The sequence below is a fragment of the Apus apus genome, chromosome 1, assembly GCF_020740795.1.
Source record: "Apus apus isolate bApuApu2 chromosome 1, bApuApu2.pri.cur, whole genome shotgun sequence".
In the NCBI taxonomy this organism is placed as follows: domain Eukaryota; kingdom Metazoa; phylum Chordata; class Aves; order Apodiformes; family Apodidae; genus Apus; species Apus apus.
In genome coordinates this window covers 140,639,772-140,662,011 of record NC_067282.1, presented here as the reverse complement: position 1 = coordinate 140,662,011, position 22,240 = coordinate 140,639,772, and the positions used below count along the sequence as shown (strand labels likewise).

General features: G+C 43.0%; 1 protein-coding gene across 2 annotated transcripts in view; it reads left to right on the top strand.

Annotated features, from left to right (window-relative positions):
* Positions 1–22,028, top strand: part of BCL2L13 (BCL2 like 13) — a 41,841-nt gene extending 19,813 nt beyond the window's left edge. The window contains exons 6-7 of one of the 2 annotated variants that reach the window (XM_051608056.1): positions 3,306–3,449; positions 15,059–22,028. In XM_051608056.1, the coding sequence (XP_051464016.1) occupies positions 3,306–3,449; positions 15,059–15,871 (957 nt within the window). In that variant the 3' untranslated portion in view covers positions 15,872–22,028. Of the gene's footprint in view, positions 1–3,305; positions 3,450–7,858; positions 8,314–15,058 lie in introns of those variants that run through there. The other variant, XM_051608065.1, reaches the window with a different exon arrangement.
* The last annotated feature ends 212 nt before the right edge of the window (positions 22,029–22,240 follow it).

Genomic DNA, 22,240 nt, shown 5'->3' with positions numbered 1-22,240 from the left:
AGAGCCACGCTGATCCCTGCAAGTCCCTGTGTCTCTGTGGCACAAAGCAGACTCAGAGTAGTCTTTGTAAATGGTCCTTGACATTATGTGTGTGAGAGACATGGTAACATGGCACAGGTAAGCAAATGCTTCTGGGAGGTGCTGGATTACCTGGCTGGCTGGAGCTTGAAAGTGGACAAAGGCCACAAAGAACCTTTTCACTATATAAGCATGAGCAGAAAGGAGACACTTCTAAATATAGCTGTTATTTTTTCCATTTAAAAATGTGGACCTTTTCCAGAGTGCACTGGTATGTTTGAACTGCTGAAGAGATGTGGTTGGCTGACTAGTGCATGGGATGAAAATGAATGTTTTCAGTCACAAAAATAGGGATGTCAACCTGAATGAGGAAATACTGCAGGATAAACTAATACATAGGGACATCGGTTCTTCCATTAACATCCCACAAACAAAGTTTACCCACAGGCATAAGAAATGCTGATTCTCTGTAAAAATCATTCAGGAAAATAAAATATTTAATGTTTTTCTCAGTAATTGTGATATGAAAATAATAGGCATGATGTTGGATTCTATAAAGAAAAGGAGTTTTCACTTTGTATATGAAGTAAGACTCTTATTAAACCAAAACCTCCTCAAAAGTAGGGTAAATTATATTCCTCTAATAAAATAAATGTAATAAAATTTGCAGTAATCCACTGTTGAGTTTTAATGCTTTTTGCTTAAAATTTATCACATCAAAATATATAATCCCTCTACTGTGCATCCAATGAAAGGATAACAAATAATGATATTGAGAGTCAACTAAACTGTTAAGTATGTTACTAGTTATACTAATGTCCCATTTTTACTGATTAATGAAGCCAAAGAATAATACATCAAAAATGTAAGAAATAATCATGTAAAGAATCGGACTAATTTCATGTTGAAATAGTCAAAAGGTGCACAGGAGTGACAGTTACTTTGGATATAGCTTCTTCAAAGCCTCTGAACTTTCTTTGTAATTTTTTTTTGCATACATTCAAATTTGTAATATTTTACTAGGGGATTGTGGTAGCTTAATTGACAGAAATCTTTCATTTACATAATGAATCAGAAATATTCTGATAGTAAAGAGTTGGGTTTTTTTTAATGATTCCCTAGAAGTTTTCTCCTGCCAACTATTTCCTAGCATGCTGTGCTTGATGATACTGTGTATGTTTTTCTTTAGTCAGAATATAAATAGCCCCCAGTGTTCCTTCCCAGGCATACTGGGGTGGGGGGGGGGAGGGAATTGCAGTTGCTTTGACTTGCTAAGGCTGTATTTTTACTTTGGTCTAGTTAAATCTCATCACCATTCACATAGTTACTCTTACGTACACAAAGCGGTTGTTAACCTTTATGTAAGTACTGTGGAGGTAATTTCTTTCCTGATTCTAGGGATCCTATAGTGCCAGCCTGTTCCTATTCCTACTGGTGTCAAAGGTGGAAGCATCAATAGTTTCAGCAGGAAAGGAGAACGAGGCTGTGTGTGTTGGTCAGCGTGGGACTGCATATTAGAGTTTGAATTTGGACCCTTACTCCTGAGGCCTGCTGAGGCTTGCTAAATTTGGGAGGAGTGGATGGATTAGATAGTTAACTTGGCAAAGGAAGATGGCAACAATCATGTTCAGTATGCCAACGTGTGAGCTCCCTTCATTTCCTAAGCAGCCTTTTTTTGCCTTTGTTTCTCTTGCCTTCAGCTTAAGATAAATGTCAAATATTTTGAGATCTCAATATTCATGCTACTGCAGTTATGTGGGTGTGCCCAAGAGGCTCTGAAAGATGCCTGGTCTTGACAGCATGCTTTCTTATCTTTGCTCCAAAAAGATTTGAGTTTCTTCTGACACCTCACCTTGACCTGCTCCTTATATTTGTGCACTATATTGTAAACTCTTCTGCCTCTGAGTTAAGGTTGATTACAAGAAACTCAACCCCCCCAACTTTAAATTTCAAGCACTATCTCATTCCTAGTTAAATGACTGCAGGTTAACTGTTCTTTCCAGAAGAACAGCACTATAACCTGACTGCCACAGTACTGAACTCTCAGATGTTAATCCACTGGAACATAAATTTATCAGATTACAGGCATTTTTAAGTCCTCATCTGTTTTTAGTGGTCCATTTCACTGTGAATTCACCATGGATTTAGTACAAATTTCAAACCCAGCCTACTTTTCCTATTTGTCTTCCTCCAGCTTTACATCCTAAGGTGGGCTTTCTGAGAACAGTAATGAAGGATATTTACAGAAAAGAAAATTGGGCTGAAGGAGGAGGAGACTGGGAAAGGAAGGAGTCATTTGGAGTTCAGTCTGAGCAGCATTATTAGCCTGCATCCACCCTGTGCAGCTGGGAAACAATGTTCTTATTTGCACAGTGAATAGGTGTGCAATGCAGTTGACATAAACTAGGTTCAGTAAAACTTAGACATATTTTTTTCTTGTACTATAATAGCATAAACTTCACCCAGAAGGCCACTTGTGTGCTCTAGGAGAGTAAATTTAGAGTATGAAAGTTCAACTGCAAGTTGTTTAGGCAAACAAAAGCATAATTTCAGAAGGAAGTGATTAGAACTGTAGAATACAAAGGGGGTGGGTGCACAGAGGCCTGCATCTTCCAGAGCAAATTGCATTTGGGTTAAGGCAGAGTGTTCAGCTAAAAACAAAAGGTTTGGAAGGAGGAATGGGAGCAGGAAATGAGGAGAGAAATCTATATGTGTTAAATTTGGTACAGTAAGGAGAGTTTAATGTGGAGAGGCATTTGTGTTTTTCATTTTAAGCATGTCTTGTAATGTTATGCTGCTGGGAGGACTTGTTTGTTTCTGTCCTGTCTGAAAGCCAAGTGTGAATTTCTGGAGATTCTCTAGTGCAGTGCATCTAATCTACGATGTATATGAGTGTGTTGTTCACTTATAATTTAGATGCATATCCCTTCAAGCTATTTATAATGTTGCATCTTTCCACTTCTGGGGCAGCAGGTTCTGGACCTGTTCTGCTTCTTTACCTAAATCTTGTGTTTGGAAAAAAGAGAGTTAAGAGAGCACTGTGGTCCTGTTCTGTGAAACTCTGAAGTCAGGCTGTGGTGTTTTGCTTGTCAGTTTAAGTGCTTCTTTCTTACTGAATTGTATTGTGTTTCTGAATTGTGTCTCCACAAAAATGAAATGCGTGGTCCCTGATCTCTTTGGTCTTGTAGATTCAGACCTTTTCTGTGGACCACATAGATTCTTCTGTGTTCAACACAGTAGTATTGATAATTCTTTCTGTATTTATTCAGAATTCTTGTTTTTTGAAGGTCTTGGTACCCCTGGTTCTGCTACAGCAATTTCTAATGGAGTTAACCAGACGGGGCCAGGAACCACTGAGCGCACTTGTGAACTTCGGGGTGACATATCTAGAAGACTATTCTGCAGACTATATCATTCAACAAGGAGGATGGGTAAGAAGGCAGTGTTTAAATTTCATACCTTGTTTAAAGCTTATTCCCAATTGTGATACTACTCTAAATGGTAGCGAAAGCTAAACAGTCAGTCTGTTACAGTTCTTTGCCTGTCTGGTTTGTTTGATTGCCATTGAAATTGAAGAGGACCTTAGATGTCAAGTAACAACTAGTTTTCATACACTGTGTGTTAAGATGCTAATATGTTGTGATATGGTGAGCTTTTTTTTTGCATGTTCTTTCCTGTTAATATACACACAGAACTGCATTTAGAAGCGAACACCCATAGCGAGAGATACTGTGCCTGAGAGGTTCATCTTTTTAATACTGTCTTCATACTCTGGTTTGTTGGTTTTTTTTCCTGATAATTATCAGAGGGGTTTTTTTGCAGATAAGCAATTGGGGAGCACTTCATACAGAAAAGTTAGTAGGTACTAATTTATTTTTATAATAAAGGATAAAACAGCTAATGCCTGTTGGATTTTATAGTTAGAAGAACATGGATGGAATAAGCAATCAAAATCAATTCATGGTAACCAATGTTCCTGAGTCATGGCATGCTGAGAAAGTTTCATTTAAAAATACATCACAGAGACAGCTCACAGCCAGTGTCTGGGTCTTGAAGGTAGAGCAGTGCTAAAAGGAGGTTGAGTTTTAGATTACTGGGTATGGGAAGGCTGCCAGATTTGAATGGAGTTAATCTGGGATTAGTGAAATGGCTCCAGCAAGTTGATTTATTCTAAAAAGAAAAGCTGTTTAGGAAAACCCAGTGATTAAGAAGTGCTAGTAGGAAATATCCCATTCAGACAGCTTCTCCTGTTTCACAGCTTCACCTGTTTTTTTTATTCAGTAGTTTGTTCCAGAATTTCTGCACCTTCCTACATCCTTTCCCTTCCTGGCAGTCGTGTATAGTGGGTTTCAAAGCAGTTGGGAAGGGAGTCTTTGTCTGTAATGGGCAGAAACACTAACCACATGCAGCCAAGTGACCCTAGGTCATTTGAGAAATGCACTCGGGTTTCAGATGATTTTCATAGCAGGGAAGGGTCCTTACTTTCAGCTTTAAGACAGATGGATGTTAGTGCTATTCTGCTTTTCTGTTGTTGTTGGTTTTAACCTCAGATAAAGGCCACAGTCTGTTCTCTATCCCCTGTTTGAGGCCTGATGTAAACATACTTAATACAGCGCAAAGCCTGTGAAAACAAGCAGCTTTCCAGCATGGCCTGCAAGGGAGGGGGCTGTGCTTTGTGTTTGTGTGACTGTGCATGTATGTACAGATCTGGGTAGCCAGTGTTTAATGGGCTACGAGCTTGTCTGTATACATCCAGTCAGGCATAAAATCAGACTGACATAAGCGGTACTGCAAACAAGCCAGAGCTATTTTTGAAACAGCAGAAGAGGCGAGGAAAGAGACAAGGTGATGAAAATCCTTTCCAGCCAAATTAATGTAGCTGCATTAACCCTTTGTGAGTTGCTTAGGGGATGGGGTTGGGGACTTGCTGGGCTGGTGGAGGAAGGAAAAAATATGGTTTTATTCTGGATTTTTTGTTTGCCTCTTTGGATGTTTATTTTTTTTCCTGTAAGGAAAATGTTCAGCTTTACTGGGCAGCATGCTCCTCAGTTTGTTCTGAGCCTGTGGGATGGTGTTCTGGGAATGGCAGTGCTAGGAGCAGGGTGTGGGTTAAGGTTTGAGACAGTCTGTGCTTCTGAGAAGGACTGGGGAAGAGCCACCTGGCAGGCTGTTAGCTGTCACACAAGTATTTTGCATTTTTTAAGATAAGCATCTGCCATAGGGGCTCTGTGTGCCGGATCAGGTTGTCAGCAGTACTTTGCTAGAGCCATTAAGAGCAATGTATAAACCAGGAAGCCACTAGTGAATTTTGTTGCTGTGACAGTAAAAGGTTCAATTTTTCTGTTATTCCAGAGCAGTGTGAAGATAGGTCCTTCCTACAGCTGCTAAGAGCTTACTTAAAACTGAGAAGATACTAGAACAGCCTGTCTGGGTTTTTATAGATCAGGAGCAGAGGAGAGCTTCACAGGAATGAGCTTTTCGGGGGCAGACCTGAAAAACTCTGTAGTGTCTCTGGTGCTCTCTTCCCTTGGCACCACATAATTGAGGATCTTCCTCAGCTTTTTGATTAAAGTCAACCTTTGCCAGGAGGGAAGCAGCCAGTCGAAAGTAAGGGGTCAGCTGAGCCCTTCCTATGCCCCACTGTGGATCTGTGCTGAGTTTTACAGAGCTGTGTCATCCCGGGGGACCATTTGCCGCGTCATGCTGCGCAGCCACGATGTGGCTGGAGAAGCTCGCCAGGGTCTGCGTGTGTGCAAGACGTCAGGTTGCTTTGTGGGCTCCAGAAGCTTGTAGGTCCAGGAAAGCGTCTGATTGAGGATGGTGGACGGTAGTTAACTAGAAGCAAGATTGCTAGCTCAAGGGAGTAAAAGTTGATAAATTGGATAGCTATGCAGTAGATTTCAAGAAATCGGCGTGGCTTGTGAGGAATGGGAAATGTGGGATACTAGAGGCCTCTGAGATGAGAAGTCGCTATTGAGTATTTCATCCCAGTCCTGCAGAGATACAGTGATGATATGATGTGTTGAAACAAGGAGCATCCCCCTCCCATTAGTGTCCTTCAGGCACTAAAATTGTCATTCAGCTGACTTTTCATGTTAGGGTGGGACTGGGATGTAATGGTTGGTCCGTAAGAGAATGGCTGGTGTATTTTTATGTTTAAGTGCATAGATTCAGGCTGTGCATAGTTTAAGTGCATAGATTCAGGCTGTAGTGTATGCTGTTCCCCTTACACACAGTCTGTTTTACTGCTTGGTATGAAAGTCTTCCAAGTTGGAATGTCTGCAGTGCACTGCATGTTGTGTTTGGATGCAGCTGGCAATATAAACATGAACAAAGAGGTGAAATAACTACTCCATCTAGTTTACAGTCTCTTAGATTTGCAGGTTAGATGCAAGTTGAGTTTGGAGGGCTTGTAGGAAAGGAAGGACATCTTGCTTTCTCCTGGACAGCATCCCTCTTTCACTAATTGCAGAGACAGGTTTGGCTGAAGTTCTTATATTTACCCTGCTCAGCTTTTAAGTTTTATTACGATCTCTCTGTTGGACCAAAAAGTATGTTTGGTATTCCAGGTTCTCTAAGTAGCCACATGTGGGGACACACATTTCTTTCTCCTGCCTCTCTGCTGTGAGCCCAAATGTTCAGACTAAGATCTTGTTCCCTTATGATTGTGAACCATTGCAAACCAGCCCCCAGCCTGATTGAGTGGTAGGTTCTTTCTCAGAAGCAATACTAGGGCTCAACAGACGTGCAGTGTGCATGCTCTCCCCTCCCCTTTCTTCCTTTTCCCTCCCTTCTCCTCTCCCCTCCCTTCCCTCCTCGTACCTCCCCTCCCTGTTTGCTCTGTCTGACTTCTCCAGGGCTGAAAGCTGCTGCATCAGAAGCTATTCTTGTTCTCCTGGAAAAGTGCACAGTAAGGCCAGTCAGTTGGTAAGGTTTTTTTTTCCTTTTCCTTTCCCACCCTTCTCCCAAATAATTAATTTATTCTCCAGTTCTGCAGATCCTTTTAAACATGGTTAGATTTTATCTATATGGAAATGGTCTGGGAATGTCTGTAAGGAGGAAAAAGTATAAGATGACTTGGGAGCTAGCTGCTTTTTCTTTTTCCTCAGGTTCACATTCACAAACCTATCTGCTTTTTGCTGGTTTGAAAGAAGTGAAATAAGTGCCTGCAATTGGTGTTTATCAGTATTCAGTTAATAACTCTGCTTCCCTCAGTGAGAGGTATTTGTAGTTGTGAACTGTAGCTGAAATTGTCTCTGCCTTCCCAGGGTTCTTGTCTCATGATGTTCAGACCTGGATTTGAATTTAACTAGTTATTCCCCCACGTTGAAGTGAGTAAATTTGCTTGAAATATGTATAGTGTTTGCAGTTTGTCATCTCAGCCTTAGAAGAGCTCTTCTCTGTTTCCAGTGTTTTGTCCAGGGCTTTTCGGCCGGTTTTGACATTTTCTTTGTTGCTACTGATTGAATAATCTATATACTAGAGTCTGTTAACAGTCTGGAAAAGAAAAGGAGTAAAGAGACACTTGTCATTCTGGGGAAGAGAGGCAGACAGTTTGTGCTACTGGAGAGGAAAATCTCCTCCTGCAGCAGCCCAGATGTCTGCCTTGAGAATGACAATGCAGAAATAGAGAGATGGGCTCCACTGGAGGAGAGATAAGTTTAATAAGGTAGAGATGCAGGAAAGGACAATCTAATTAGAGGAGTTCTAGAAAGGAGTTTTCCTTTCAAAATAATAGTACTTTAGGCCTGTATCATGGACAAAGGCAATGAAACATCCACTTTATTTGTATGTAACCTCTTTGGAACAGTAATAGATTTTTTTTTTTTTTTTTTTGTAGGCACTATGGTCAAGGAGCAATTAGATCTCCTTGGATTTTTCCACTCTGGCAATTTCAAATTGGTCTGTCTGGAGAAGCAGTCTCTAACTTCAATTTAAACCAATAAGACTGAAACCTTAAAATGTGTTGCTTGGGTGCTGACTCTCTGCAGGTAGTAGACATGGTTGGAGGAGAAGGAATTAGGATTGTTTTGGCAGGCTGCTCTAGCCAAAGCATTCCTTGAAGGGGGTGAGAGCAGTGGCTGCAATATCTGTGCTTTCATCTGGTTCACACGACCTTTTTTCCCCTGTTTTTTTTTTTTTCCCCTTTCATAAATGTGGACTCTGCTCTGTTTTTCTTGGCTCCGACAATTTCACAAAGATAAACACTACAGTAAATTCCTGAAGACTTTCTAAATTTTTCCCCAGTGTACTGTTCTAGAGCTGGGTGTTGTCAGCTGCCCCTTTTATGCCCCATGTCTCTGGAGCACTGGCAGGGTAGCGCTGTCAGGTCTGCCCTCAGCAAGGGTCTGACGGACCGTGGCACAGAGGGGCTGCCAGTGGGGGCACAGAGGGGCTGCCAGTGGGGGCACAGAGCAGATGGAACCGCAGCCTGCTCGGCACTGGTGGGAGCGAAGCTGTGCCCCCCAGCAGCTGAATGAGTGACAGAGCACTGGAACAGGCTGCCCAGAGAGGTTGTGGAGTCTCCTTCTCTGGAGACATTCAAAACCCGCCTGGACATGTTTCCTGTGTGATGTGCTCTAGGTGATCCTGCTCTGGCAGGGGGGTTGGACTGGATGATCTTTTGAGGTCCCTTCCAACCCCTAGGATTCTGTGATTCTGTGAATGTGGGTACAAGCCTTTGCCTGCTCAGCCCTGGGCACAGGCGGCACTTCACCAGCACACCGCCACTCCATTACAGCTTGAAATCACACAACAAGCACATCCCCAGCTCTGGGAAGATTTGTTACTGTGGGATATTTGCTTGTGTCCCCAGAGAGAGATGTCTTGGGATCCTTGGACACTGACCAGTTCATCATTCCTTGCCTTTTTGTTTTTCAGACAGTAGATTTTTAAGCACAGATAAATTTGATGGGTTCCTTGTTCTGGTATTGTTGCCGTGACGCTGTCGGTGTGAGGAAAGTAACGACTGAACCTCGTTTCTCTCTGATAGGTTATGTTGCAACGTAAGATCAGTACTCTCACCTAAAAAATTTCCTAGCTGCATTGAGCCTTCTGAATTTTTTTACTGTGGTAAAGATTGCTGTCCTGTGCCTCAAGGTGCTCTTTCTGGGATTTTATTTGAGTCTGTTTAGTTTCAGGGGGAAAAAAGTTCACTCCTTTCTGACCTGTATATAGAATTTTTGCTTCTACTGGAGAAAATCAAGATCTGGGGTGTATGGGTGCCTTGCTGGGCTGCAGAGCTTTTCCAGGGGCTTTTTAGCATCTTTGGAAATGAGTTTTGCATGAGTTACCTATCTACATCATAGACAATAACAGACCTGTTAGACAACGATGAAAAATAGTATAGTCATAATGAGAGTCAGTTTCTGAGTCCTTTTTTTCTTTTGTCATGTTTGCTGTTTAAATCCTAATTGAAACTTCTTTTTAAGTGGTTTTTAAGTAGCAATTTCATACTATATGTGAAGGGTTGGTAATGCTCTGAATCCTGAGAGTGTTTTTCAGCAAAGTTCAGATTACTGACACTGGTAGGACTACAGCTGAATCCAAACTGGTGGGTTCTGCTTATTGGAAGACCTTTCAGATACTTTTTTCATTAATTTGGCTACTAGTTTACAGTTGTCAGGTGTAGCTCACCCTGTAACATCATAGCTATAACCTATCCTGAGGGCTAGTCTAGTACTTTTGTTAGAAGTGCTTTCTGTCACTTGTAGAAGTCTTGTGGAAAATTTCTACAAGTCAAACCACATAGGTTGAAGACAGTGATTGACTTCTGGAGCTCCTTTTTCAGGTCTCCAAATGCCACCTCAACTGAATTAACTTGGTCTTCTCCTCAAGACTGCCTCCTGTGCTGTGGAGTATCCTTGTTGTGTTCTAGCCAAGAAGTTGTTCTCATGATAATTTGTGCCAACTCTTCCCTCAAGTGGCAGTGGTTGGGATCAGGAGTGGCAGGGTGCTGCGCTGAGGGAGTTACACTCCTGCTTCTCTAGTCACACGTGACGTGGTTCTGCAAGTACGCTGGATGAGGAAAAGCACTCAGGTTTGCAAGTCTCGCATCCCAGATTTGAAAAGAGGAATGCTGACTTTTCTGGTCTGTTTATAATAAACAAAGCAGATGGAGGGAAGTGTCCATACATTCCTTATTTACAGTTAAATCTGAAGTGTAGGGGTTATATAAGGTCTCAGGTTATTAAAAATCCTTCCATATGTTCTGTCCTATTCTGAATTAATCTGTCTGTGGGAGCTTTGCTTCTGGGTCACATCTGTAGATGAATCAAGTGAATTGTCCTAAATGTCACTCAGTTTTTATTGCAGCTGCATAAAAGAAAAAAAACAACTCAAACCTAAAAACCAAAGCAAGAACAAAGCGCAAAAATGAACTGAATCAGCACAAAACCCCTAGCTTTATCCTCTTGACTTTCAGAGTTGACTCTTAATTCAGCTCAAGAAATATTAATCATGTATCCTAAATAATGTCTCTGGCTTTTCAATTAAAACTTTGTAAGCTTTTAATGAAGAAGTGGTGAAATTACCCATTGACACTTATGTAAGCTTTCCCCCAGCTTTCTCAGCCTCCAGCGATCTGTCTCTTAAAGATTGGCAAGTTGTGTCCCTGAGGCACTGACATGGAAGTTAAATTGTCTGTGAAGACAGAAAGGAGTCAGCCAGGCTTTATCAGGCGCTGATTTATAGGGAGCCAGCAACTGATAACTCTTTTGAGCTCCGTGCAATCTGCGTGAGAAAAGGAACAATAAAATGCTTGAGGCTCTTAGGCCCTCCCTTCTGCTGAAGGCAGGATGTGTGGGCAGTTGTGGTACATGTGTTAATGAAGCATTTGAAATGTTGAGGACTGGCCATACATCTTTTCATTTCCTTGCTCTCTCCAAAGCAGTTTATCCTGCACATTACCCTCAGATATGCCCAGATTTTACCTGTATTTTGTGAGAAGTATATCTCCATTGAAAGTGCTCCAGCAAAGCACACAGCCTTTAAAAAATGCCCTGATAATGTGGGAATAACTTGAATAACTAATGCCTGTTCTTTGTATGTCATCTGTTTGCTTACTTGCTGAGGATCTAACATTATATCATACTGAGCTAAGATATTTTGCTGGGTCTGGGCAGCTACTGGCCCCCATAGTAGCTGTGGTGGTACCTTTTCTATATTACTTGTTTATTTTTATCATGGTAAGATTATCTGTGGGTTCTCCCCAAACAACAACTTTGATTTTCCTTATGTTAAAAGTTAAGAATGGTGGATCAGGAATATAGAGAAGCAGGGGCTGGAGAAATACATATTGAGCCAGTGTCAGGATGGCTTAAATGTCACCACAGTCTCTCTAGGTGATTGTCCCACTGACTAGAGGTGCCTCGCTCCTCCCTGCCCTGGGCTGCTGAGTCACTGCTCAAGGGTGCTTGGCTTTCAACATCGTTCAGTATGTAACTTCAGGGGAATTTAGGCCTTCTGAATATGGCCCTTGTTGGTGTATTTCTTAGTTTATTACTGAAAGTAAGTTTGTTACAATCACTAGAGTTCACAAGCCTGTAGATGCATAGTGTGGTTTTGGAATATTCTTTAATGTGCTTCATGTTGAACCAGTCACAACAGCATGGGTGTACTTCAGTGGTATGTTAAGGGAAGAGCTGTTGCCAGTTGCATGTGTCCCTGTCCTTTTGCTAGCATCAGATCACAGATGTCTGGTTTGTTGTGATGTGCTGTGGGTGGGAAATATATTGATTCTTGTTTGTGGAAGGGTAGAGCTGAGCAGAGAGGGGAGGGTAGCACACATCTTCATGAGATGGCAGGTTTTACAGCTAGTTGTTTTGTTGTTTCATTGCCATTGTTCTGAGTCTGTATTGCCTCAGGAAGTAAAAAGTTTGCTATGATCACAGGTGCCAGTAGCTTACGTTACAGTTGAGAGTTCTTCCTACTTACCATTCAGAGAAAATCCTGATGATAAAGGGGCAAATGGACAATCTCAAAGTGTCTGGGCATTGGGCTGCCTTCCCATCCTCAGCACGGGGCAGTGGAAGCTAACCAGAGTAATTGACTCCCTGCTGTGCTGCTCCCCAGTGGCTGCTGGAACCCGGCTGGTCGGCAGTGTGTGTGGAGTTCTGTCCTCAAGTGCTCTGCAGTAGCCTTGGCCCACACTGCTCACCATTTGCTCTCTTCGAATCTGGTAACCTTTGCCTTGACTTAAGCTTCTTGGCTGTTCTTTTCCATTGCCCTTACTTCACAATGCTGGTTGCTTCCTCCTAGGCTGTAGAGCTGCAATTTGTTTGAATGGCCTCAGCTGTTTTTGAAAAAAATAGTTGTTCTTGTAATGAAACATGACTTTCCAGAGGGTGCTGGAGACTTGAATTCTCAGTCACTACTCACAGGGCAGCAATTGCTTTGGATTTGTTGGCACGTGTGTGGTGTCTGAACTCTTTCATAAACATAATGCTTTAATTCATTTTTATTCTCTTCTGAATCAAGACTTCATGGACATCCTTAGTGAATGGCTTGATCACTTTTAACCTTCCCCTGAGGAATTCTGTGTACCTTTTCTCTTTAGAGTTTCTGAGCATGGTACTGACTCAAATGGTGCTTCTGATACCTAAGCAATTTAAAGGCATTTATGAAGAGAAGTTTCTTCTGAAGCATTCTGTGAGATTTCTTTACTCATGCACAAATACATTCTGAAACCCTGACATTCCTAGTGCTGACCTGCACTACAGCCCCCACTGTTGTACTAACGTCTTCAGGAATGGGTCCATTGAGTTTTCACAGAATCACAGAATGATTCAGGTTGGAGGGGACCTTAAAGATCATCAGGTTCCAACCCCCCTGCTATGAGCAGGGACACCTCACACTAGACCAGCCTGGCCAACCTGGCCTTGAACACCTCCAGGGAGGGGGAATCAACAACCTCTCTAGGCAACCTGTTCCAGCACCTTACGACCCTCATGGTGAAGAATTTCTTCCCAATATCTAAATGCAAAATTTTAAGGTGTTTTGGGGGAGTGGATAGAGACACCTTACCCCCATAATCAATGCAGGCTCCACTGACCCCTTCTCACAAATGTACAGTAATAGTTTCCACTCTGAAAAGTGTTACTGTCCATAAGTTGCACAGCTCTCTCAAGTCCCAATTCAGTGCTTTTGCCAGGGGTCCACTCCTGCTGCATTTGACTGCCAGTGACCAGCAGCATTTGTGATGTCTCTCCTGTCCTTGTCAACTTGCTTTTTGTGGGGTTTGGTGAATTTTTGTGTGTGTTTGCAGACTCCCCATCTAGGGAAGTGAGGAGTTGCAGTGTGCCTGTTGTCTCTGTGGAGAGTACACCTGTGTCTGTGGAGGGCCCATGCCTCTTGTTTTTCCTAGAGAAGAGACCAGTTGCTACAAGCCTTCCAAGAGTGCCTAATGTGAGTTAGAAACCATTGACTTGTAGGTCCTAAACTCCTTGCATATTAGGAACTAAGTGATAATTGGGAGATAATAAAGCTGAAAAGCAAAGCATTTTCCTTCTGCTGTGTAAGCAGGGCACTGCTATCAATTCAACTCTTCTAGCATCAGTCCGAGCAGGTGCAGCTGCTGGCCCTCCTCCACCCTCCTCCAATTCAGCATCTCAGAGAGCCAGACTGGACACTCATCAGGATTAAAATCAATTCAGAAAAATAAAGACTGTGTTTGGTTTTAACTTACATTAGTTTCTGACACAAACCACCAGATGAACCCATAAAATGTTGTGGAACAACAGAGGAGGTGTCTTGGAATGGGAAGCCATCAATAGGAGACTGGAGAAGAACGAAACCCCAAATTCACAGGTGTTGGGAAGGCTTTAAAAAGATAAGAACAACTGCTTGGAGTACTTTAGGAGAAATATTGTGTGCAGAAGGGAGGAGGGAGAAAGAGAACAAATGGATTTTAAATTTTTTTCTTCATGTTACTATGGTACTGAACATAATAATTGACTGACATGATAACTGAATGAAGAATTTGCAGGGAAAGGACTCCCAGCACTGCAGTACTTGATAAAATATTCACATCATTTTTGTTGGAAGCAAGGGTGTAATTGGATCTTTGTTAATGGTATCACAGACTTCTATTATATGGCATAGCAAACTTTGGGGTTCCTCTCTGCCCATATCCTTGTTTTTATGTTTTTGGTATCACGCCCATCTTAGGTTTTTCTTCTGCACTTAGTTTTTTTTCCTGTTGTCATTTTTCCCTTGAAGCATATCTGTTCTCTGTGACATACTCAGCATCTATGCACAACTAGGATCAACAGTGCTGTTCTTCCTGTAAGGAAGGAAGCAGTATTTTACTCTTACTGTTTCTCTGACTGAAGCCCACTCTCAATTTTTAGAATGTCAGCAGATTTTTCCTAGTTAAAAAACTCAAGCAAACCCTGGCAGCATCTTTGGATGTCTGTGCTCAGTTATTTGTTTTAACTTGTGTGGCTAAAGTTACTATGTCAGTCTTGGAAAGTGAATTCATTTAAAAATTGTTGTATTTGTCATTAGTAACTTACTGCAATTACTGTACACTATAGACTGTTGGTACAAAGTAGAAATCCAGGCTTCAAAGAGCACTGAAAATGAAATTAATGTAAGAGAAACACTGTTAGATAAAAATGGACAAGCACTAGAAAGCACTTGCACAAAATGGAAAGAGGAGTGGTATTCAACTGGGCTAATATGTACTTGTGTTTGGTTTCGTTTTCTTTTGTCTGGTTTCAGTCTGTGGTATCTAGTTCTCTGGTTAAAAATGCCCAGGTGGGATGTTTCAGCGCTGTACTTGGCAATGCAGTAACTTCAGGGAAAGGAGGGGCTGCCAGAAAAGCTCTTCTAACTGGTTTCATTCTTTGGAAATGCCATCTGGACCAGCTGGGTTTTGTAATCTCTTCTAAAATGTCCATCAGACAGCTGCTGCTCCTGCAGAGGTCTTCTCAGCTTACCACCAGCCCTACTAAGTTTCCAGGTGTCCTGTTCCCTTCCCGTACAGGGAGGAGATGCTGGAGCCATTGCTGATGTGTTGTGTCCTCCTTTTTGTTTGTAGGGGACGGTCTTTACTTTGGAATCTGAAGAGGAAGAGTACCCTGGGCTCATCGCAGAGGACAGTAATGACATCTATATCCTGACTAGTGACAACTCAGGACAGGTGAGCCCCCCGGAGTCCCCCACTGTGACCACATCGTGGCAGTCGGAGAGCCTGCCTGTCTCCCTGTCAGCGAGTCAGAGCTGGCACACAGAGAGCCTGCCAGTCTCCCTGGGACCCGAGTCCTGGCAGCAAGTGGCCATGGATCCTGAAGAAGTCAAAAGCCTGGACAGCAACGGAGGGGGTGAAGAAAGGAGTGAGAACAACTCTTCCAACTCAGATATTGTTCACGTGGAGAAGGAAGAGATACCGGAGGGGATTGAGGAAGCAGCGGTGTCAGCCGTCACTGCAGAGACCATGCAGGCAGCACTTCCAGAAACCCCTGCTTCTTTACAGGAAGTAAAACCTCAAGCTAAAATTGCTGCTGTTGAAAAAGCACATCCCTCGGCACTTCTGCGTGCGAAACAGGAGGAAAAAGGAAAAGTGGCTGAAGAGATTGTTGAACCTGAAATCCCCCTATTAAGTAAACCTGTCCCAAAGTTAGCCTCATCAGAAGAAAAAGCTGCACCAGAACCTGAGAAAATACTGCTTCCAGGGGAAAAAAAAGTGGGGAAAGAGGGCCATTTGGAAGAAATAGAAGAGAAATCCTCTGCTGCAGAGGAGAAGCCTATCTTATTGCCAGAAGGGAAATCTATATTGCTGTATGGGGGGGCTGCTGCGGTAGCTATATTAGCTGTAGCAGTCGGAGTAGCGCTGGCGCTTAGGAAAAAGTAAGGGAGCTCTCTTGAGGAGGAGGAGGGGGGAGAGAGAAGAGAGCACGATCCTGTTTTTGTAGTTGTGTTACCTAAAGGTTGAGCTGCCTGCTGTGTTTAATTGGACATTTGAGTAACTTAATGGTGATGGGGTGAGGTCATTCAGTGAGCCTCCAGCTACGGACAAACGTTTTTAGTAGAATTGGGGTGGGGACTGGTTTTTCGTGATTATAAAGTACCGGGGTATTTTTAAAAAAAAAATAAATTCTGCAAATTTAAGAACTTAAATGCAGGTGCTGAAGAAAGGGGTGCTCATACTCTAGGAACTGGAACAGAGAATCCCCAGGGGGAGAGCCAGCTGCTGCTGACCCCTGGAGTTCTTGGCTTCTCAGACTGACCGCTACTGCAGCTGTGCTGTCTTGTCACTCCCCGATGCACCCCCCGAGCCCTCCCTAACAAACATTAGCCAACCTGAGTCCTGTAGCGAGAGGCTGGTCTCCCTTTTGTCTCTGCTTCCTCTCAGGTACAGCACTGCTCCTCGTAACCTCGCAGGTTTCTCCTAAGCCCCAGTGGGAGAGTGCTTATATTCTTACCTCTTTGCTTACACTGGTTTTGGCCCCCAACATTTATTGGAGCCCCATCCTGTAAAGATGCTGCCTCTCTATAGCTGTATTATCTCTGAGCATCCTGGTGTTCCTGGGGGAGAGGTGCAGGACGGTGGGTGGGTGGGGGGACACTGCTATTTGCTGGTTTGAGAATCCATTTGCTCTGCTCCTGCCCAGCCAACTCTACTGCCACCCTTGAGTCACCAGAGGTGCAAAATTTATGCTGGATATGGTGCTGTTCTGATGAGTACTTTGATGCCAGGGCATATTCAGCAAACTACACAGAATTAAGTCTGATGCCTCCTGTGCGATTCAAAGGTTAAATGCTATGCTGTCCCATATCACGCTGCAGTTTGTATCATCTTTCCCAGATCAAGCACAGAGTGTATTTAGTCTTAACTTGGTCTTGGCTGTGACAGAATCCCAGATACGTGAGGCAATGAATTCTACTGACTGAGCAAAACAGCACTGAACAGCTCTGTCTGCCTGTTCCTGACCTGAACAGGAGTGTTGTTCAGTGCACTTTCTTTTGCAACTCTGAATCTGTAAAGAACTAAACTTAAAAGTTTAGAAATTATGAGAAAGTGACTGGCAAAAAGTAAATCCCTCTTCCTGCAGTCACAACACTTGAAACGTGTGTGAAGAGAAACCTTTAAGGTACTGCCATGCATATTAGTTACGTCGGATCCAACGGCAAGAGTTCCTCTTTCAGTGCATTTCTTTGTCTGTCCTTGTCTGTAAGGCAGCTCTGTCGGCAAGACCTCAGGCTGTCCAGGCAAAACTACACATCTCTGAGGGTTCCTGCTGGCACTGTGGCTTAGACCAGATGGAGGTAGGTGAAAGGGAACTCGGGGTAATGAATAGTCAAAATGTGAGCTTACGGGAAGCTACTCTTCATAAAGCACAAAGACAAGGTACTTTATTTCTAAATGTCCTTATTTAAAGTATATCTTCCAACGGACCTGTTATTAAGTGATGTGAGAATTAAGAGATTCTAGCACATTCTTTTATTTTAGGCTATTTGTGCTGCATTTTCCTATCCCACCCATATCCCAGGATGGTGGGAAGTCAGTAAGAACCGGGCAGATTCTGAGGGATTATTTTTGTTCAAGTTTTTCTGCACATGGATTTTTAAGAAAAATTCTTGGCTTTTGAACTTGTGTGTGTGAATTCTGAGAGGAAGGATTGTCATGTACGTACTGCTGCTGTGGACTGAACTCAGGAGCTCTGACTTTACTGTTGATCATGGATTGCTTATCATTGATTGTTGATCATTGACACAAAAAGTAGCAGGGTGGCCTTAACAAAAAAAAAACACAACCCAAAAAACCCACATCCTTTACCATGTTGTAAAATGGAATTGACTTTTTTTTTTTTTGCCATTTCCTGGTGCCCCGTGCTGGTACTGTCATCGCTGTGCTGTGTGCTCACAATGGGTCACTGGAACCTCATCATGCCGTGGACTTTCTGGTGTCTGCCTTCCCACCACCATAGTTCCCTCTTCTGGCCCTGGAGGGGAGCTTCCCTCATGTGAAGAGGAGAGGTGTCTTTTTGCTCCTTTTGTCATGGACATGCACGAATGTTTACAGTTTTGCTTCATTTCACATGTTGCAACATTGGTGTTCAACAAGTGACACAATCTGTGTGGTTGCCTGGTTGTTGTTCCTATGTGGCAAGGGCCACATAGTAGGTCAGTAGGCCCAGTAGGTCAGGTAGGCCTGCCCTGCTCCTGCGCTGATGGCTTCAGATGTTTGGGACACCCCCAAGCTGCAGGCATGAAGCAGGTTACACAGAAGTACCTACTGAAACTCTGAAGCAGAGCTGAATTTTTTAGACGCTCTGGGTAACTTGCATACAAACTGGAGGGGTGTGGGTGTTAGGTGTTCTTTTAGCTCGTCTCTGTAGATGGTTGTTTCAGTAGTAGTGTGGGAGATAAGTACAGGACAGGTAGGAAGAATACATCCATGCCAGCAAAGGAAGAAGTCCCTAGTTTGCTGGCACAAGGAGCCCAGTGAGGCATTAAAGAAAATGTCTTCCACATGCAGCAGTGAGAAGATGGCAGCAGCAGTAAGGAAAACTTTGGTTTACTTTGGTTTGTTAAGCACTTTCCTGGTTGGGCAAAAGCCTTGAGAGTTTGGCATGTTGCTACATTTAATGGAGCATCAGCTACACTGTGTGTTTTGTTTGCTTGGTCTTTATATTCTTCTCATTTTAGGGTCTTAGAGATTTGACAAGTCAGCAAGAATTTGTATGCTCTTCTCCCTGACACCCCATGCCATGTGTTTAGAAAATTTATTGTATATGTTTCTTTCCTCTGGGAACACTCCATTAGCTAAAAGGGTCAGTTATGGATTTGAGTTCTACTGAATTTAGAGTCCTGTAGTCAGAGCTGGGATGGGCCCTGTGAAAGTCACCCAAGAGAGGGTAAGCTCAGATGACGGTGGTCTTCCAGACTCAAGTGCCAGGCTGCTTGCTGTATCATAGGTGTGAATTAGAAAATGGAAGGGTTTTTCTTCCCCCCTATCTTCAAGTATATGAAAGTAATCTTAAACTGCAGGGTCTAATTACCCTGAACAGTGTGATGCAGCCTCTCTTTAGTGGATCTCTTGCAGATAGCAGAGGAAAGGCAGTAGCTATATACTTAGGAAAGGGCAGATAGAATTACTCTTATGTTGCTTATCCCCTTCCCAGAAGTGCCTCAATATCTGTCCTCGAGTGGCCTGTTACCTTAATAAAGTATCTACCTTAGACCCATTCTTTCTTCACTTTATCCTTGTCTGCAGCACACCCTAAAGCTGAGATGCTAAAACAGCAGAGGATTGGATCTACCAAAAAAAAAAGTTAAATACTTAAGGGCCTGCAGTGGGTAGCATGCTAAATAAGGAGCTGTCAAGGAAAAGGCTTTCAAGATAAGGTACAACTTACATTTCAGCTGTGCTTAACTCTAAGCTATGCTCTCCTGGGCCTTGTGGCTGGGAACTGGGCAAGGGCTTTCTTCAGCAGGCATTCCTGGAAAGCCAGAATCCCTCTGTTGCATGAACACCCACACCACAGACATGGAGTCCCTGCCTGTTGCTGCTGTGCACTGTGTTAGAGCCTGGTGGACTTCTGCCTCAAGTTCTTTGAACTTCAGAAGATCCAGGCTGCAGAGCTTCAGCTGGCACAGCAGTGCTAAGCTGCTCAATTAGGGAAAAAACATCAAAATACCAGATTATTGTTACTGAGCAAACACAGAGAAGCAGCTTGAAAACTTAGGTTTTTCAAGTGTTGTTGGACTAGGTGGATGCTGAGTAGGGGCTCTTGGGGTGGTAATTTGGCTGCTGAAAAATACTGAAAATAACTTAGATCTAGAGTACAAGATCTGGCCCAGTAAAACAAGCTGAGACAAAAAAGGAACACTTTTGCAGCCTTCTGGCCATAGAGATTTGAATCATCAAGCAGCTGCCTGCTCCAGAGACTCACCAGTCTGAACAGAAGCTCCTAGCATAGCACCAGACAATGCAGTGGAAGCACAGTTTTAGTACTACACCTGGTTTTGGATACCAGTTTAATTTCTGGCTGGAGGTGAAGTGCCTGTTGTGGTGTTTGCGGTTGGTTGTTTCTTTCCTAACCTGCCTTCTAGAGAGCAACTTAGTACAAGAATCCATCCTTGCTGTTTGTGAGGGCTTGATTTTTCATGTTGGCTGTAAGCTATACTCTGGAATCTGCCACTCAAGGGATGGTTGAAAGCTCTGGTGCTGAGTGCACTTGCATAAGGGCAAGTTCTGTTGCCAGACTCCTGTTTCTTTCCTCTTCATGCAGCTCTTATCAGAGCTAAGCTAAGACTCTGGACTGTATTTTTAAACTATAATCAATGCTTTCTAATGGTAACAAATGAAAAGTTTCATTAGTACTAAACAAGTGATGTTCTGAAGTTTGGTCTTCTTTCATGTTAATGATTGTAGCAGACAAAATAATCTGAGGTCATAAGCCTTCCCTACATTTAATTCCAACTACAGTGGTATGGTAGTACTAGCAAAACCCTAGTAAGGTAGATTTTGCTATTCTGGCAAAAAAACCCACACAAAACAAACAACAAAAAACAGAAGTGCTTCTGGCAGCATAGTCCCTCATTCACTGAGCCAGCAGAAGCTTGTGCTACAGAACTTGAGTGTGTAATTACTAGATTATTTTTTTTTTCCTCTGGAATGGTGGTGGGAGGGTGGAAAGGTAAACATGGCCCCAGCTACCATGCCTGCCTAGGTCTTCTGTAGAATGTCTCATTCTAGGCATGAAGTGTACTGAAACTCAGCCATGTGTGTCCGCTGCACCATGAACAGACACAACAGGAGTCTACTCTGGTAGGTTAGACAACAAGGGAAAGTGTTTCCCACTTAACCATGGTGAGATGAAACATGTTCTCTTCTGTACCTATCAAAGGCAGAAGTTTACATTAATTTGGCTTGGGCTGCTTAATTTCAGCACCAGTAAGGCTGTAAGGACAGTAGTGTTTTGACTTCATGTATGTATCTGTGCTTCAAAGTGCAAGCTTTGAATTGCCATTAAAAAGAAGCAGGAGGAAGGGGGGTTATAAGATTTAACCAACCCTACTTGACTCTGGTAGAGCTAGCTCTTAGGCCCATACAGAGCAGGGACTACAGGGCTAGCTCCAGGCAACAGTACTTGGTTTGTGTCTGCTGAAGTGAACTTTCCTGACTGGAGTGCTTGGTTGGGGAATGAGAACTGCACCAGCTTGGAAAGGGTCACCTGTAGTGTTACCAATACAGCCAAGGAAACCACAATACAAAAAATCACTCAGATCCACCTCCTTCAGTTAAATAACATTATCACTTCTTTTTTTCCCTCCTACTTAGAGCTGACCCTCTGTTGGTCTCTTAGGTAGGCTGACTTGCTTCCTCCTAGCTAGAGGTCTATGGTTATGCTGTAGAAGTGGGGGAGCTACAGTTAGCTTCCAGTGGAAGCTGCTTTTGATCTCCCTGCAGCATCTGCAGGGGAGGGAAGGAACACTATTCGTTTGGACAGAACAAGCTGCAGAGGATGCATCTTACTACTATCTCTTTAGGGGGTCTCTCCCCCTTTTTAACTTGCATTATAAGCTTTTAAGTGTAAAGCTAAAACCCACTCAGACCAAAAGAATGCCACTTGATTTGTTAAAGTAGCAAAGACCAATGGAACTGACTGAAGCATGCGTGTTAGGGGATATCTTCTACTAGGCTTCTGCTGGGTGTAAACAGATAGTGACTGATTTGCAGGGATTTTGGATTCTGTTCTCAAGAGGCCTGCACAGGGGAAGAGACCCTGACTGGTCCTCAAGTCACCCATTAGCCAAGGAACTGGTCATATTGTTACTTTTAATATGCAAGTGCAGCCCTCTTGGGGAAAGCTGTCTAAAGCTTCTTGTGCCATTTGGTTAATAAAAGTGTTTCCACCTTTAAAAGAAAGTTCTCTCCAGCTTCATTGTTCTATATTCAGTTGAAGTGAAGGGGTATGTCCATCTTCCCTCTGCTAATGGGACACTGCTGTAAGACCATGCCCCCAGGTTGCACTTTAATAAATGGTACAGTTTTCAAAACAGTGTAGACTGCTTCTGTGGTTTCTTTCCTCTCCTTGTTCTAGTGCAAGCACCCAAAGAAAAGAAAAAAGTTTTTTACTTATGCAAGATTTGCTTGTGTAAAGCTAGGACCAGGACATCTGTACTACTGCCAGCTGCATCATAAGCAGTAGTGAATTAGAGAAGTGCCAAAAGTACTTGCACAAAAACCAGCAACATCAAAAAAAACCCCAAG